Source organism: Triturus cristatus, chromosome 7, assembly GCF_964204655.1.
Source record: "Triturus cristatus chromosome 7, aTriCri1.1, whole genome shotgun sequence".
NCBI lineage: Eukaryota > Metazoa > Chordata > Amphibia > Caudata > Salamandridae > Triturus > Triturus cristatus.
Genome location: NC_140590.1, coordinates 1,533,996,088 through 1,534,015,042, shown reverse-complemented (window position 1 = coordinate 1,534,015,042; position 18,955 = coordinate 1,533,996,088). Strand labels below are relative to the sequence as shown.

General features: G+C 42.8%; 1 protein-coding gene across 3 annotated transcripts in view; it reads left to right on the top strand.

Annotated features, from left to right (window-relative positions):
- The window catches only part of LOC146812317 (serine/threonine-protein phosphatase 4 regulatory subunit 1-like), a 389,023-nt gene that overhangs the window by 57,465 nt on the left and 312,603 nt on the right, over positions 1-18,955 (top strand). The window contains exon 3 of one of the 3 annotated variants that reach the window (XM_085619299.1): positions 1,446-1,822. The exons of the other annotated variants lie outside the window; for them this stretch is intronic. Within the exon in view, the coding sequence (XP_085475425.1) occupies positions 1,681-1,822 (142 nt within the window). The 5' untranslated portion in view covers positions 1,446-1,680. The remainder of the gene's footprint in view (positions 1-1,445; positions 1,823-18,955) is intronic. 3 annotated transcript variants of the gene reach the window in all.

The following is an 18,955-nucleotide window of genomic DNA, read 5'->3' as shown; positions in this document are numbered from 1 at the left end:
TAGCGTTTGTAAGGCCCGTTGATTTAAGTACTCTTTAGTTAGCTTTTCTCTTCTAGATGTCTTTTGAATGCTGTTGTATTGCTTGATAAGGGGGTTCTCTGTAGCCTCTCCTCCTTTTCCTTTTTTTTTTACATATTACCTCTGCCTACCTGTCTCGCCTCTTTTTACCCAATCACACTTCCCTGTACGTGCTTGCTCACACTTTGTATCCATATATTCTCCCACCTAAGAACAACTGTCCACGGTCCTCACCTACACCTTCCTCGTTTTGGGGCTGCCATACCTTCCAGGCTATTCACCTTTCTGCTTTAGGCAGAGTTGGTTTTGCATTGGCAAATATTGTTCCTGCTTTCAGTCAGATGACTGTGCCAACCCTGCCTTACAGCTGGTTTCTTTTAAATAGTCAACGTCTTTTAAAAAACTGGAAATAAAGTGAGTGTGCCTGCTGAACTCTGTTTCATCTCTTAGCTACATCGTTCATTTTTACTTTTGTTCTAGATTTTGTCTTTCAGCGTATATGCTGTACAAGGACTGATATAGATTTATTTTGGTACGTGATTCTGAATTGGTGTTTGTTGTCCTTGAGTTTGAAAGCTTTTGGCAATGACTCAAAAAGCTGACAACTAAAAGGGTCAGAACTTGACAGTAAGTCTCATCACAGTTGCTTACCATACACTATTTATTGGTTAAAACAGCAATCCATAATACATTTACCTTTTTTGGAAAACTGCGGACCGAACCAGCAGCAGGATAATTGGACTCCATTTTTCTCCTATGTCGAAAGGGTATTTACACAAAGCAGTTTCTAACCCTTATTTGTGAGTGATTGTTACAATATCAACATTTGGGTGTGCTTTCTGAATGCCTCCATCCGTCTCTGTATTTATTAAAACTGTTCAAAGGAATGCTTCCTATGATCTGGTCTTAAATTGTTATGAAGTTTCTACTTTGCTTTTCCTAACATATTGTTCATTCAGTAGGTTGTATGCAGTGAGGACCATGTTGCAAAGTGTTTCTTCTCAGAGTTAAAAAGAATAGGTACACTAAAAACTGACTATTAATATGCAGATAAGGAGAAATGAGATGTGGAGCCACCATATTCACAATGGTGTTTTGCTTTTGTTTCAGCCATGAGTGACTGGTTAGTGTTTTTCTAGTGTATCCCTATAAGTGTTATTTCATAAATTGTGTAACGTAATCTGTATGTCGGTCATAGGGCTTGTTTTTACATTACATCCTCGCTTCATCATGGGAAGTAAGGGGGAGTGAATGAAATAACTGCAGGCATCCATAATGGTGGCTGATCAAAACTGTTGTGCAGATGCTCTGCTAAAAGGAACTTTAAAAATATATATCTGTGTAGGGTCATCTGCATTTCTTTTGCCAAGGTTTTGCTTTTTTGGCGAACTAAACACTATATTAGTGTTTTTCTTTTCTTTTTCTAGGTAGTTCCGCTGCTTTAAGAGAGGGGAGTTCTGATCGTGCAGAAGGTTTCCCATTGTGACACTTTTGCGACAGTTCATTCGTAATCTTTAGTGAATAGATTGCAGCAGGGGGTTGCCTCTACTCTTTCTAAATCACTGGATATATATTTTGATCTATACGCATTCACTTGCAACACCAGAATTACAACATGAAAGCCGGGCATCTTGCCTTGCGCTGGTCACCCTAATACCTTCAATGGCTTCAAAGGACTTGCCTACTTCAACTATATCCACTGCTGCCCTAATGACGTTCACAACTTTCTCAAGTACACCTGTCACCTTGGATATGATCTATACTAAAATTAACAAAATGGATGGGAGAATGTCTCGAATGGAAGGTAAGTTGGACAAACGAGGTTATCCAGAGTTCTGTTTCGACACTCACAACAAAGACTGCAAATATTGAGTAAGAGATTAATCACGTTATCCAAATAGTCAATTTGAACTGGAATAGTCAACTTTAGTAATCTTTTTAGTATGTTTTTGATTGACCATTGCTCCTGTTCGCAAAGTAACATGCAGAGCCTGTGCAAATAAAGTTCTTCTTTTCTTTTAATGGGGTAGTCTATTTTCAGAAGACAGTTCCTGAAATGTTTATAAGCCAACACAAAATAAAGCAAATTGTTAAAAAGAGGTGCCATTTGCCCAACAGTTTGCTTTTCCCAAGATGTTTTTTTTTGTAGCACATGTAGAACTAGGAGTGCAATTTCCTATTAATACTTTGAGTATGAGGTATTGCCTATGGGTTAAATCACTGATAACATGAATTAAACTAGACCAAAGTCATCTAGTTGGTCTGTTGGAAGGACACAGTTATTTTGAAAATGTGTTTTGTGGTGGTCATTAAGTGAACTATCAAATATTTGACATTCGTCCTCAAAACTTTCAAAGTCTGTATTTATATCGATTTTAGTGGAGAGCAGCAGCAAAAGTACAAATAGATATTCTTCAATGCCAAGATAAGGGTTCCATTTAAAAAACCTTTATAGTGGATGAAAAATGACTTCCAGATTCCAACCAACCCTGTAAGCTAAGATGCCTATTGGCCTAGCATTAAGTCACATGATGCTTGCATGCATGAGGAAACAAATGTTGTGCAGTGTTTACCCAATTATATGTTCTGAACTGTGTCTGAAAAAGAGAAATAGATTTTAAGGTAAAAGCACTCATGTTGGGGGTGTTAACAGCATGGATTTATTGATGTGACAACTGACCGCTTATGTGAAATACTTGACACTCAATGTTTCATATAATAAGGAAATTAATTATTGTGTGATATGCAATATTTGCTGTTTATACATTTGTAAAAGGTATTTCTATGACCTGCTGCACTTGACTAAAATAACTTTTGCCACTCATTTGCTGCAGTTTCAGTCAAGGTAATTTGAGAAACTTTTGCAGCTTTTGGATTTACATACAGTCAGGAAAATCTTATAGTTTTGGATGTTCATAGATCTGGAACCCTATGATTGTCTTGCCTCAAACCCTGTCTTGCAAAGACTGCAAAGTGCATTTCAGTCACTTTATTTAAAAGAGCCTTATTAAAATATCTCTAGTTAATAACCTTGTTTGTAACCGCAATCCTAAATCAATATGTTCTGTGTGACCACGACACTTTATAATGTGTGAAATGAAACCAGTTTGTTCCTTTGAATCTTGAAACTGAGGATTTGAAATAAGTTAAAATTTTGGGTATATAGTTAAAAGTAGTTAATGTGTTTGTTCTCTTACTGCTCATAAGATGAACCTGAACAAAGTTATATGTTGTGCTTTGAAGTTTCTCCAGATGAATGAGTATTTGAGCTAAGTTTATGATTAATGCAGGAAAGCACTTCACATGTATGCATATAAACAATAGATCAGCTGTAATGAGTGGAGCTTGATATGGGTGACCTGGGATAACTAGTTTAACCATGGACTGTAAGGACAAAGACAACAAAGCTAGTATAGATAAAAAATCTAATTGAATAATAGATAGAAATGTATACAGAGTATATACAAGATAGACACTGGCTTTATTTTAAAACTCATGCCGGATCCCACATTTGACTGTAAGTCTTAGGATCTTGTCAAGGCACTAATAATGCAGAATAGTGAAAACTGTCTATTAAAGAATTCCGCTGGTGCAAATTTGCATCCAGGCAGCCAATGGAATGGAGGCCTGATATGACACAAAGCGGAGCTGAAATAGATGACCGGGAAGCAGGAATGATCGGGAGCTAAAGATCATGAACAAAAGTAGAGAACTAGAACAGGCAGATAAAATATAAGAATGCACTTTGTATTGTATGTTAACCCTAGATTAGGTAAGGGGAAAGCCATCCCTTGTTAAGAATAGCAGGATTTGCTTCCAGCACAGCCTAGGCACTAAAGAGGACTGACTGTCCGCAGAGCACAAACAATGCCTTGTAGTTTTGATTGGCGACAGGAAAAAGAATGCAAACAAGGAGCTTGAGATCAGAATAACTGCAAGCAGTACAGACAGTATCAGAGACATACTGAGAGAAATATGGCTGGATGAGGAATGCTGTTAATGTGAAGTTTTTTTTATATTCACTTTTATTATCAAGTTCAAGTATACAAACAAAGATATAGGCAATATCAAGGATGAGTTCACGCCACAAACAGGAAAAACGACAAAATGTGTCTAAACAGACTTCCGGATGCAAATATGATATCTCTCATCAAATGACACATATTAGGTGAATGCCACCACCCCTCCAGTGACCCAGACCTACAGCTTAGAAATACCACTATACACCTTGGACAAAAGAAATCAAATTTGGATGATACAACGCCTGTCTTGCTAGATAGCACCCAACAATTAAAATACTTCTTTACATACCCATCTCCCTCTTAAACAGATAAAAATGTAGCAGAGCCCAAAAGTCTTTTGGTCTGTTAGTATCCGGAATTGTAGCATGCATAGTAGATCTCTAATTATTCATTACAATAGACTAGGTCCGATAGTCATATTTTGTGAGAGGAGGCTGCCTCTTCCCTCACACATATCCCACTCTTTATTTTGCCAGTAGCATGGCTGTGAAGACAAAGCGTCTGACGTGCCTCTCGTGTTAATAGTGCTCCTTAGAAGTGCTACAACAGGTGATGGCACCAAATCTATATCCGCCATAGCAGAGTTAAGCTCAGACATTTCGCTTCGGAATTTATTAACTAATGGACAACTCCACTCCAGGCGGGCAAAGTCTGGTGCCTTTCATCTTGTACAGTGAGGGCAAGCCATTAATATATTTTTAGACAACTAGGATGTTCTATAGTGAACTTGGTGTCTAAAATTGAAAAGTATGAGGGGCAGTCCGCCATTCGTCTTCAGGGACCTGATTTGGTTTCAACAATTTATCCACTCCTTGTCTGAGATGGAACATCCCATATCTATCCCCCATTGTGATTTAGCACTGGACCGGGTGACCGGAGCTTTCGATTGGATAGTGGCATACAGCTTAGTGACCAGGCATTTACTCGAAGATAGGCTACTAAGCAGTGGTAATGCCTTCCTGTGAAGGGGTCCCTGAAGGAAGGAAGGACAGATGGATAGTACGTTCAACATATTGTGCATAGTTGGTAATAATAGAATATGAAATGATAAAAACCGTGTATTGAGTAATAAGTGAATATTGTAGGAATTAGCCTTCGGGAAATACATCACCAGTTGTGTTTTGTCCCCATTTCCGATGCCTCTAGTGGGAACCATTTAATGCAAGTTACTTAACAGAAATAGCGAATGCCTAATGATTAGCGGAGCTGCTGAGAGCAGCTTGAATATACAGAATTCAATGAGTAGGCATTAAGTAATGAAGTCTCATTGACTACTCTTAGAGTAGGTTTTTGTTGTGTATTTCAGCTGTAGTCAAGTAGGCTCTGTACCCCACCGTCAAAAGTAGAAATCACAAGGTGCATGGTCACACCGGCTTGCAGAGGAATTTAAAACCACATTAAGGTTGTCTGGCAGTAATAATTAGGAGATGGGAGCATGAAATGGAGCCACTTGTGGAGCATAGAGGAGAGAAAGCATGCAGTACAATACTTGAGGAAGTATTATGATCCAAAATAGTGTATGCAAAAGATTTGTTTTAATCGCAGAACACACCTAGGCACTGCAAGCTGGTGGAGGAATGATAGACTCCAACAGTGGCCTTCTCTAGATTAAAATGGCATCTTCCTGCATTCTGTTACAATTGCTAGTATGTCCTAATCGCTAAAATCGGTGTAAATATTTGCCAGTTTATCAGGATCTAAACTTACTAGAGTTTAAATAAGCTACACTCTGTACTAAAACAGAAGGCAAAATAATCAGTTAAAGACAGGACTGATTGTGTGTTATGGAAGAGCTGTTTGGCCTTGTTCTTACTGTTCAGCGATAATATAGCCTCTGTGATACAATCTGAAAAGGCAGAAAAACATACTCAGCTGGACCACTTGTTTGGCCTGCAACTCAATCCATCCAAACTCCCTTCAGGTAGCATCTGCAGTTATCAAACATTTGGCTTCTCTAACTCGATCAAACTTAAATTCGTCACACACACAAAGCAAAGGCCCAAAAACAAATATAAACAAATTTAAAATATTCTCCTCAGGCCATCAGTGACTGACTTCCAGCAGAGAAAGTCTCAACTCACACATCTTCGATTCAGAATCTTTTTGCTCTAGGAAAGCAATAAGGAACTTCAGCAGCCACCCAAGGACACTTTTCTGTACCACACAATACTTCCAAATTCATCTTGGGATATTCGCAGTCCCACAATCGAATAAAAAAATAAATTCTGATTTGTTCGTTCAATAATACCTTCGCAATCTTCCTTGCGGTTAATTTTCCTAGTGATTTTGATTAGAATTCTCACTGTCTCTAAATTTAATCTTTTTATAACGAACATTGAGGCAGACCTGTAAAAAGCAAGTACATTTCAGTTGAAATGCCTGCCTACTCAAATCCTGCTTCATGTTGGGAAAAGGATGCCTTGAGTCTTTCGACTGCTGTAATCGGAGGCACGTCTCCTAACACTTTTGTATTGAAAAGGGAGTCACTACCCAATTGCCAACTGATGTTTCAAAGGGCAGACTCAAAGGAGCGGACCAATCATGCTTCTGATCTTAATTTAGCACATTGAGTGCAAATCTGTATGTATCTGCTTTACTCTCCACGTTCTGGACAATGCAAATGCATTTCTTGCTCGGCCATTGAGCACTGTTTATGGTACCTGTAAAGTCTGGAACTATGAGCCACACACTCTACCAAGAATGCTTATAGCTTCAGGGCTGGAATGGTGCTTTTCCATTATGGATATTAGATCACAATCTTTGAATAGTGAAGTCCAGATTTCCTGCTGTCCTCTAATGTTGCAAACCACAGGTCTCTATGTTGTCTGCCATACCATGTTACCACAAATGGAACCTCTGAGATCATTGCTTACAAGACATATTAGTGTACATTGCTATGCTGATGGCACCTGGCTGTATCTGAAGGTTTGATTTCTGTAAACAAAATCAATAGGAGACACTCTTGAAGTCTTTTTCTCTTGCATCTAATTTAACACAAAAATCTGAGGCTCAGCATTGCTTTTAGATGGCTACAGATTTAGGGCTGCTGTGAGAGCCTGTTTCCATTGTTTCCCATGGTTATAAAAAGGTGGTCAATTGACTTCCCCGATATACCATTCCCTTGTGTCTGATTTTAGTGATTAGATCTGGTGCAAAATGCACCGTGGTCCTTCTTCAACTCTGCCTATTGGCTGAAGGTTTGAAAGTTGTAACTGGAGAATTTGTGTATCTGTATTGGCGGTACTAGAAGCATCCGACAGCACACCCATCGGATCGCTCCAGGCTTAAATGAGTACTGAAAAAGGAATGAATGAAACAAACCAGGAGAAAGCAGAGTCATAACTGGAGCCATTAGTGAGTCCCTTTTGCTCTTTGGTCTGGTGGTGGAGCGGGGACGTTCATGAGGTCTTTATATGTGGGTGGGCTTGAATTGCTGGTGTTATGACCTGATGAAGACTGTGCTAATGGCTAATAGGCACCTGGCTGAGCTATTCACCCTCAAGTATGTGGCTTCTAACTAGTCCAGTCTTGAGAAAGTATAGAGAAACCACCTGACATGCCATGGAGATCAGTGCTGTAAGAGACTGATTGCCCTTTGAAACTTTTTGATATTCCAGATGGACGTAACATTGGAGAAGAACGCGATGGACGATGTCTCCCCAATCTTGCCCCTCTCTTCTTCTTCCCCTGCTCCACATTTGTAGAAGCAGCTAGTGTTGGACAATTATCTAATTTTAGAGGGAAAGAAAACGTTTTTTTTTTTTTAACCCTGGTTTGTTAAAGTAACATCAATACAAATAAATATTTTACCTTTAATAAATAAATAAGTTGGGTATTTGAGAACATTTGTATAAATGTCTTAGTTTCCAAAAATATTTGAGACTAAAACGAAGTATCTTTCACTTACATCAACAACCTCCAAAGTGCAAAACTGTCATGAGTATACATTAAACTATTGTAAGTTTTCCTCTTGCAGTTGTCTTCTATGCAGAGTATTGATATTCACCAGGGATTCAGCTCTGTTCCTGAAGTACTAGTTGCCCAGATATTTTAAAATGATAGTTGCCAAATACACTTACACACAGACATAGGGTTAATCTGTTTATCCCTGACGACACTGAAACCTGTAGTCTTATTTCTCATTTTGACCCAATATATGTAGATTATGTAGTAAGAGCTGGCCTTCCAAAGTCCTTTCTGTTTCCACTCAGATTGTTTGTGCATGCTGCAGCCTTTTTACTTTCTGGAGCTGGGCCACCACTTGAGCCTAGGATAGGCTTCTACTTTGTCTAAATCACTGCACCTTGGTCAGCTCTGGTATCTCCACCACAAAGTTCATTGCTGAGGGATCCTTTTCTTAATATCTGAAACAGAATGGATCTTACCATCTTATTAACCAAAGGGAAAGCTCATTTAAACCAACATTCTATTGTCTCTCTCTCCCATGGCTTTGACCTTCTTCCTTGAAAAGATCTTTAGATTTCCCTCTGCCACCTTTCCCGTAACAAAACATTCAAAACACATCTCTTCATTACCTACCTACTGAACTCGGTATGCTCTGTTCACTATCATATCTCCACCAGCATTTGTCTGTGGACTGGTAGCTTTCTCCCTACCGTTAATTGTTATGCTTCTCTCCTTGTTTGTCGTGAAGCACTCCATTGACCTTTGCATGTGCGTCCAGAGCCATTTGTTATATAAATGCAATTACAATTTGACTTTTCACATTGATTTTAATCATTGACGAATCATACTGTTCCTTTCCAGCATCCAGGCAACTGTAACCCCTTAAACTGGGATTTTCATGAATAATTCTTCATATTGCACTTGATATAAAAGTTTTTGCCATACCTAAGTGCTGCATATAACAGACGTTACTATTTCTAAGTTTAATGGTCAATCTATTAACTTGCCATAGACGTAAAGTTGGCCTTGCTTAGATTAAAACCTATGACTTGTAGGTCACACCAAACGTTGGGACTGGAGGCCTTTGGTAGGGGGCCTTATATAAACAAAGTACGCGTCAACCTTTTTCGCAATACACACTCTTCCATCTATATATCTGTTTCTGTATAAACATTGAGAGTAGTGGTGGAGGCTTTCATGATCACAAAGTGGTGGTTGGGTCGAAATTTAAAAAGCTTGTATTAACTTGATTTGTACAAACATCCTCCCAAATCCAGACGTGACCAACATTGTGACTGGAAGAAAGGACTTTTTGCCATTGTGACAGGAAGACAGGAAGGAGCGTTTGCCACTTTAAATAACAGTACATGTAATTAAACCAAATCTTTTAAATACTAGATAGTTCTCCTGGAACTTCAGCATCTCTCCGGTCCTAGTGATCTATTATATTTGGTCACCCAGTTCTAAGTGCAGGTGTTGAATTACCGCTCTTGAGAAATTGGCAGATTTTAGTTTTGTCTCTTACTCGCATTTTATAGCATTTTCTTATATCACAGTTGCAGGTATATGCTGAGCTTACTTCACATTTCCTAGTTGTTTACAAGTACTTTATGAGGCTGCATAAGAAAAACCTTTCTTGTCATATTTAAGTACTTTTATAATGAAATCAAGCCCCTTTCTCCCGGACTAAGATCTGATGTATCAAAGGGACTTAACCTTTCTGTGCCTATAGAAAATGTGTTAGTTAATATGGGCTTACGTTTTTAAATGCCTTTGAGAGAACTCTCATTAAATTGAGTGACACTAGTAATGCAGATGTTAACCACTGTGGCCTATTAAGCTGTGGGACATGTTAGAATTTGAGCTTGGCATTTCAATGGGGAACTATATTATTTCCTGACCGGGCTTTTCTAAATATAAATGTCCTTGTAGTTTAACAGTACGCATATGTTACAATGAGAGTTTCCGTCAACATTTCAATATTTAGTTTGGCTCTGTGTGGTTTCATTGACCATTATATTTTTGTACCTTCGTGTTGCTTGATCCAATATGAACACTTGTTGTGGGCATCGACAACACAACCAACACAAGTCAAAATCAACGGCAAGTGGACATTCTTGATGTTGATTTTGACTTGTGTTGGACCCACCGTGTCTATTCGTCATACTTTAATTTTGGGTGCTATAATATTTGATATTTCTGCTTCGTTGAATGCAGCATCTTGCTCATGTTACTGTGTGTGGCCTTTTGGTTTTATTATGGTTGTGATAAGTATCAAGTCTCGGAAGCTAACCGAGGTTTAAGGCTCTGTTGTTTTGAGTGGGAAGCTTAATTTCTTTTCCATTTACCAACTAATAATAAACTTGGGCAAGTCTGCAGCTGCATGCACTTTTAGGACCCAAAATAAACCCTGGATAGCCAAATAGCCCGTTAATAGGTACCTTTAGCCACATGTTGCTGCAACGCCAACACTGATCAGTGCAGGTGTCCAGGAGAAGTGTTTTTTCTTAATCATCCTCTTTCTACTCGCGTGCCCCCATGTCCTTTTGAGCCTAGAAACACTGCTTGGGAATCTTGTATCTAATTATGTGTGCAGGCTCATAGGGTCGCATATTGCCTGTTAAGTAAATTTCTGTATATATTGCTTTACTTTTCCACTTAATTGGAGAATTGTGTCCCCATGTTACTTTGAAAGTTAAAGAATTGAATGGAAAAAGAGGAACACCTTCAGGGTGCCAACTTGTCTGCCCACTTATACGCTATAAACCTTAGGCCCCCATCTTGCCTTTGTCCTCTAATTGCTGTCGGTTGTTTGGCCAAGGCCACCTTGAATTCATTTACTGAATTTCCTGAATGTTATTTCATGCATTGAACTGCTCTTCAAATGAAACATGCAGCCTCTTCTAATGTAACACTAAAAATAACAGTCTAGTTCCCATGTTCTCCTTTCATTCAGAAAATGGGATTTATTAATCTGGCTCTGACCAATTTTTCCAAGAAAAGTATTGTCAACAACTCCGCCATGCATTGTCACTACTAAGCAGTGAGATGGGGATAAGTTGATGGCCTGCTGGCACCAGGCTTCCCTGTGCACTATGGTCTCTACAGTTCTTAATGGTGTTTTTACTCGCTCATTTAAGTGTGTGCCACCAAATGCTAGAGCGGCAAGTGCTGGACATGCGTTGCATGTTTATTGGCATTCTTAAACGGAGAGCAGTCCTTTAGTTTGGGGTGCTTGGGAGCCTTCTTTTAGTTTCTCAGATTCAGTACCACACTACAGGAAATTCAGCACAGTGATACTTGTTGGCTGTGTGTACGCCTATAAAGGAGGCGTACATGGAGGGGAAGGGCCCATTCAGGCACTTTGGAGTCCAAATGCTTAGCTGATGGGAGCTGTTATGTCTTTTTGTAACAAGCATTGGCGAAGCCAATAGGTCTCGCCTATGCAGGAGCTAATGGCTTTGCCATTATGTTTTAGCCATGTTGTACTCCAGCGTGGCTGCTGTTGAGCATGGCTAAGAGTAAGTGGTGTAAAAGAGAGTGGAGTGTCGTAAACTGGAGTAAAAAGGAGTATTATAGAGTGGTGTGGAGTAGAGTCGAGTGAAGTAGAGTGTCATGGAGTGGCATAGAGTGGAGAGGTGTGGAGTGGCATTTTGTTGAGTGGTGTAGAGCAGAGTGGAGTGGCGTTGAGGTTGTTGCCTAGAGCAAAGTAGAGATTGTTGTGGAGTGGAATTGTAGTGAGGGCTGCAATTTATATACATACACTGCTAAGTTAGCATAACCGCGTTAGATGTTAGAAAGCCATCTTGCCACTTTTGCTGCTTTTGTACACGACACTGCAGTTACATGTTATTATTTGAAAAGTGCTTGCTCGCCTTTTCTTCACATGAGAACTGTCTGTTGTTCACATCCCTAGCCGTGAGCTGCGACCTTGGTCTGAACATTGTGTAAAGAAACAGTCTGGGTCGCTAGACGGTGCATGTTTTTGGGTTCAGGTTAATCGGCCCACTATTTAGCCATAACACGCACACAGCTGCAAATACCTGAGAGTCGAGCGCTTTTAATATTGCAGGCTGCATGCTTAACACACACATTCTGAAGAAGAGCTTTCCCAGGAGCAGAGCACACCTGATCCTGTGATGTGATTCAACTAAGCTGATCTTTACGGTATGGGGTTCCCCATTCAAGCCTAGAGACCTTCTACTAGTCTAATAATATTAGTTTACTAGCGAAAGGAAGGTGGCTGTATTCCACTGTCATTTATACTATGATTTCTCCTTTCATTTTCTATGGTATTGTAACAATGCTGATGGTTTTGATTTTAATCATTTGTCTGCTTATATTAGCCAAAGTACTGCATCTTAGAACATGAGGTTTATAAAATAAACTCTTTAAACTTTACCGTGTCTCTGTTTACTCTTGTTGTGGACTGATATGAGAATAATAACGAATAGGTATTTCTGATTCCCACCATTCCTAAGAATACACTATGTCGCTTGTTCTGGGTTGTCTATACATTGGGACCGCCAAGATAAATACGGATAACGAATGGGACACTGATGCTGGTCCGATAGGGGTTCTGAGGTGAGTTTTTGGTACACCACAATTCACTGAGGTCCTGGTTTCCTGCGCATAGTTCTGTGCATGAGCAGAATCCCTGCAACATGGCACAGCTAACGTTTGGTCTATTGATTTGAAACGCCTTAGTAGTGCTTGTATTAGTCCACGACTCCCTCACTCTTGTTTCTGGATAACGGGAGTGACGGATTTTAACCTACCTATTACTCACCCGATAGGTTCTTTCAATCTTGATCATTAAAAAGGTTTCTTCAATTTCTGAACCCTTGTGCTACTGACTAAACTCGTTGTTGATCTTCTGTGTGTCCTTATGGTGGTCGAAATTGCAGCACATAGCCATACACCTCTGCGACGTCATTTGACGACTTATGGTGTGCCGGACGATGGGATGGCTGTTATTTTTGTGGCGAGTGTTGATGGGACCTATCCTTATGAGTTGTTCTACTCTTGGGTGACACTGCCAGCAGTGAATGCGGATGATAAAACGTTTCACTCGTATACTTACACGCGGGTCCCAGCCAATTATACGCCATATCGGACGCTAGAGATCCCCCTTTCAGCCAGGCAGCATAGCATTTGGTTTAATGGTGCCCTTCCCCATGCGGTTGCACCGGCTAGAATGGGCCCTTTGTTAATTCCAGGGGCCACATGACCGGTGCTTGCTGGATTTACGCCTCACCCCCGCTATTTGACTATTGCGGTGGATGAGCTGCGTGCGCTTCATACGACCCTTATTTCAGTATATAGGGCTTTGGTGCAATACGTTTCACGCAACGTGCAGGTAGGTCCTGCTGTTGCGGGACTACCAGCTGGTCACCCGGCGGTTGTTATTAGTCCCGTCATAGTTAATTCGGTGATGGGCAAGCGCCCCCAAAATAAGGATGATTTTCCTTATTGGCTTGCCGAGAAATTTGACCAGCTGGAAGCAGTGTTTCCACACTCTACAGAGGTGGAGAAACACAGAATACTCACCATTAGTTTGCCGAAAGACATCATCCATGATGTGTCAGATTGTGACAACTGGGGAAAGATCTTTGCCGCAGTCTACTCGAAGTGCTGCCCTCTGTCATTAAACGTGTTCAAGATCAGCACGGACCGGAGGCGGCTGTAGAGTTGGGAATGAGGCTTGTCGGAGTATTCGACGTTGTTGCCCCCTCGTCCTTGGTAATCTCAAGGGAGGGAGATGCAGTACAATTCCAAGTGGCAAATGGCTTAGCCCGCGTCGATGAACTCGATAAGCCCAAAGAATTACCTAAACTTATTGCGGAAGCCTATAAAACTATTGGCCGCAGTAGTTTGGGAGTTACACCAATCGTAATAATTCCTGACTTGATACAACAAACTAAGGTGAGTTCTTCTGGTAAAGACGATCGTCCAGCTTTTCCAAAGCAGAATTGGAGAGCAAAGAAACAGGGAAAGCAGCAACAGAAACAGGGGTCTCGTCCTGCGTCTCCCGTACAGCAGACTAGCGAACGCACTTATGATTTGCGCGATCGTACTAGTATCAGGTTACTGAACAACGTTCTCCTCATTCTTCACAGGAAACATCGGCCTCACAGTCCGGTGGCGGAGACTGTGGCAAAGGTCGGGGTGCACAACAAGGTTGTGAACAACCCCTTCAGGCTGACGGTTAAGGCAAGCAAGACGAGTTTGCACGTCAACGTCCCCAGTTTCAAAAGAAGAAAGTTGCTGCACTGACAGCGAGGTATGCCACAGATAGTGAGAACGCAGCTTCGGAACCTGACATGGGCCCTAACGCTGCTCGACAGCGCAGCGGAGGTTACAGTAGTGCAGCAAGCACTGCGTCCATATCTGGAGGCGACAGCAACTGACACGTTCATTACTGTAGAAACTGCTGACACTAGAGTGGCTCCCCCTGACAGACTATATGACATAGTCCTCCTAATTCAAGGTGACATACAAAGTACAATTAAAGGGATTTTTTGGGATAATCTGACCCCTTCTTATGACATTCTCCTAGCGGAGGCAGACTGGCCCCCGGCTTTCATTTTAGATGCTCCTAGAGGGGAGGAGGCAATCCTCCCGTCCTTTGCGCACACAGTGCCAAAGGACCACGCTAAAAGGTTCGCTGAGGAGTGGGCTCTGGTGCTAGCACCGGCTTTGTATCGTACTCATGTGGGTTGGGATAAATTGTCCCCCAGCCATGAGATTCTATTGCTGTCTATGCCCCAGCCACAACCCCGATATCCCATGCGTCGCGAAGCCAGACCTCGCGTTGCGGCAATCCTTGAACAATTGGAATATCAAGGTGTTATTGAAACATGCGTGTCACCAATGAATAATCCTTTATTCACTGTGACGAAGCCTGATGGGTCGTACCGCCTAGTTTTGGATTACCGGCATTTAAACTCTCATTGCCGGACATGCGCGGTACAAAATACTCACAGTTCGGCTCTTGTCGATAGTCTCGTGCGAAAAAGGTTTAAAACCACACTTGACATTTCCAATGGCTTTTACAGCCATAACCTGTCCTCTATTAACAGTCAGTGGACAGCGTTTACTTCAGGCGGCAAACAAAAACAGTTTAAAGACTAGCCATGGGCTATAAAAACAGCCATGCGTCTTTGCCGCACGTGTAGTCTCTCTTTTGGAGAGCATAGATCCAGATGCGTACTCGTATGTCGATGATATCTATCTCACAGACGACGAGCTGTGGCCGCATCTGTGTTGCGTTGATCGCATTATTAGGTTCGCAGACTTCGGTTACAAATTCAATTTTGCGAAGTCTCACATTGCAGAGTATACAGTGTTGTTCTTGGGCTACGAACTCAACAATGAAGGTCGAGGATTGGCTCCGCACTTTCTGGAGGAGTGCGCATGCCTGCGTGCTCCTACAACACTGAAGAAATTACAGTCTTTGCTGGGCTTTCTGAATTTCGGTCGTACGTACATTCCTGATTATGCCCAGCGTATCAAGCCGCTTTATGCCTTGGTACAACCTACTTTTTCCAAATCGTGCTGGCTGCCGGAGCATTCAGCTATTTTGCAATTACTGCAAGCTGATCTTCTTGCTTCAAAATACTTACTGACACGTGATAACCGCACTAAGCTGGTAATAACAATTCTGCCCGGCGCAGTGGGTTTCACATACTTAACGTTCAATGAGGGCGACACCATCCCCATTGCCTACAAATCACACCTGTTCACTTCGGCTGAACTGCGCTTTTCCTCTGTCGAGAAAGTTCTTAAGGCAGTGCAGATGGCGATTCTCAAAGAACGAGCGCTGTCGCAAGGAAAACGCATGTTGGTTGTCGCACCATATCCTGCCCTTGAGGCAGTGACCAAAGCGAGTGTACCAAATTCTAAAGCTTTGCATCCTCGGTGGATACAATGGGCCACTTCCTTGACGTTGCCAGATGTCACCTATATCTTTGATGCCTCATTACAGACGCAGGAGTACTTGCAGTATGAATTCGTTCATCCAGCTCCTCTGTCTTTGCGCCCGCTCAAAGATTACCATTGTGTCATTTACACTGACGGTTCTGCGCAACCGGCGACTGGATCGAAGCACGCCTATTCAGCGGCCTGCGCAATTGTGGGTACTTTCGTAAATGGTGAATTCCAATCTGATGTCGTGCATACGCAGTCATTGGGTGATTGTACCGCACAGTTGGCGGAGCTTCGTGCTCTGGTGCTTGCACTAGAGTTTGCTGATCCTCGGGTCACTACTCTTATAGTAAGTGACTCGTTTTATTGTGTTCAATCTTACAACGACAATCTATATTTTTGGTCTCAAAATGAATATCGTGATTCCAAAGGTAGCACAATTAAGCATAAAATGCTTTGGGTTCGAGTGGCAGAACTCAAAGAACATCTGCCTCTCGTGAATGTTATTCACACTCTCGGTCACCAACGAGTTGGTGTCCACGCTGTCGGCAAAAGCTTAGTTGACGAGGCAGCAAAAACAGCAGTGGCAACATTTCTAGTAGCAGCAGTTACAAGATCCAAAAGTAAGATTGATGATGACATTTTGGCAACTATTGCTGCTACAGAAAAGGGAAGTAATTACCAGAGAGGTTTCCCTTCTCGTTACCATTATCACTTAAGTCCTGATAGCGTCCCATTAGTGAGAATTAACAACGACGGTGACAGATTGATTCCCAACGCGGACTGTAGACCATCGTTGATAGCAGCTCACGAGGGTCTGGCCTCTGCCCACGCCGGCGTCCCTTAGTGGCTCATGAGTTGGACCGTTCTGGTGTCAGGATTATGGCCTGTGGAGCGGCAGATGGAGTCCTAGGGAAATAGGACATCGGTACGGCTGCGGATGACTTCCTGGCAAGAAGTTATCTTGAAGAACACGCCAGTTGTCCTCTGATGGTACTAGAGGCTCCAGTTGGCGGAGAACATGTGTGTTCATTCCCCTTACTGAACTGGATGGCAGACAATTTTGCAGGACGTTCCAATGATTTCATCTTGGAAGCCGTTGCTACTTACTGTGCTTGTACGTTGATGGATTAACTTGGATGTCATCCAACATCCCTTTCCACGAACTTTTACCTTTTTATTCGACATCCATTGATAATTTTTTTTCTTTCCCCTTTTTATGTTTTTTTAGGTCTCACTGGCGTTGCAGCGCGAAGCGCTGCCGCCAACGAGAACTATTGTTGCCCAGATGCCTCTCAAGGGAGACAGACCGGGGCACGCGCAGCGATCGGGGTCTGTGGACGCGCTTCTGAGAAGCGCAGACGCACATGACCCCAAGCGCGCGCGCGCCACGCTCCGCCGACCGCCTGGCTTGCTTGCGCTTCACACTCACACGTGAATGCCACCGGGCGGCCTTATCCCTTCCATTATTTCTGTGTTCCCTGCACGTGCCAGACTAGCACCGCCTGCACCCGTCACCTCACCTGGATTCATTCCACGTGCTTGAATTGCCCGCAGCAACTGGACCACCGCTATTTCGGCGCCCAGAATGAGCTGAGTAAGTCTCCCAGCGCCGTCCACTTTCCAGCCACTGCCTGCGCAGTTATGGTTTTGACCTCGCTGACCCCCCTTTCCTTCACTCCTCATTGTTGAAAGACGCGCCCTGACGCCTTTCTTATCTACCGCTGCTTCATCTGCAGTTCCTCCCCCTTGAGGACCTTACTCCATGCGCCCGGTTTGGCCTGCAGTAACCGGACCCTCATGTCAGGAGAACTCAATTCCTCCAGTAAGTTCCCACGCCATTTGCCTCCCATTTAGTTTACTTGGGCGCACTGGTGTCCCCTTTCACCTCCGTTCCTTTTTACAGATGGACATACCCTGACGCTTCCTATCAAGTCTCGGCTCTTATCGCAGTTTTTCCCACCTGGACCTATCACATCCAGGGAACCGAATCAGTGCACTGACAGTAAGTGACCGAATTGATTAGCAGCTTCTACCCTGCTCCCCACTGTCCACGCTGCCCATTGCCTTACCTTGGTTCCTTCGCCCGCAGCCCGTTCTCCTCCTCCCTTTATCTCAGACCACCCAGTCCCGGCCACGCTTCACACATTGCCAGTAAGTTTCTCTGCCGTTTAGCGCCCGAACGGTTCTCCTTGCCCCACACCACTGATCCTTCGCATTATTCTCCAGTTCCCCACCCTCTGCTGCCTCCTCTCACTTCTCTTCCTTTCTCTGAGCCTAGACACGCGGTATTCTTCCTGCCAGTGCGCCTCCCAGCTCTGGGCAAGATTCATGCTATGCAAATATGTTAATAAAAAATGCCGATTTTAGTTTACCATGTTCTAATCTCATATTCCAAGAATAAAACACCATAGATGTCAGAAATAAATACCCATCTAGTGTTTGCAGTGGTTAAATTGTAAAATAATAAGCGCCAGTGCCCTCATCAGGCGGCCATTGTAGCTTGAACCACCTTTTGCCTCTGCCAGTGCGCTAGTGACCGTACCAACACAACTACTAGCCATCACACTCCTACAAGTAGGACTATTACAGGCCCCCAAATCTATGAGAATTTCTTGGGTAGCAGGAATCAGTCATTACCATTAATAAACAACTGTTCAGGGGCGTAACATAGGCCCCCGCATCCTCCGCAGTGCGGGGGGCCCCCAAGCTCCAGGGGGCCCCCTCAGCACTGCACTTCTGCCGAGCAGCTCCTGATAGAGTCCGGAGGGGGCCCCTCCACATACCTTGCAGGGGGGCCCCCCTCAATTATCGTTACGCCACTGCAACTGTTAAGCTCTTCTCTAAAGGAGTGCCACTATGTGGCAGACTGCCATAAGTGTCGGTAATTAAGTGCCGGTACTGAGCACCGGAAACCTCACCCTCAGATTGGGCACTGATCGTCTGTACTGCATTGCGTGAAACTGGAAAATCTGGAGATTTCCGCAGCTCCTGGCAGGTGAATCTGAGAGCACAGAAGACCCCTCAGGGGCAGATGAGGTGCGTGAGCAAACCATTGGTACAGAGTGACTTGAGCATCATGA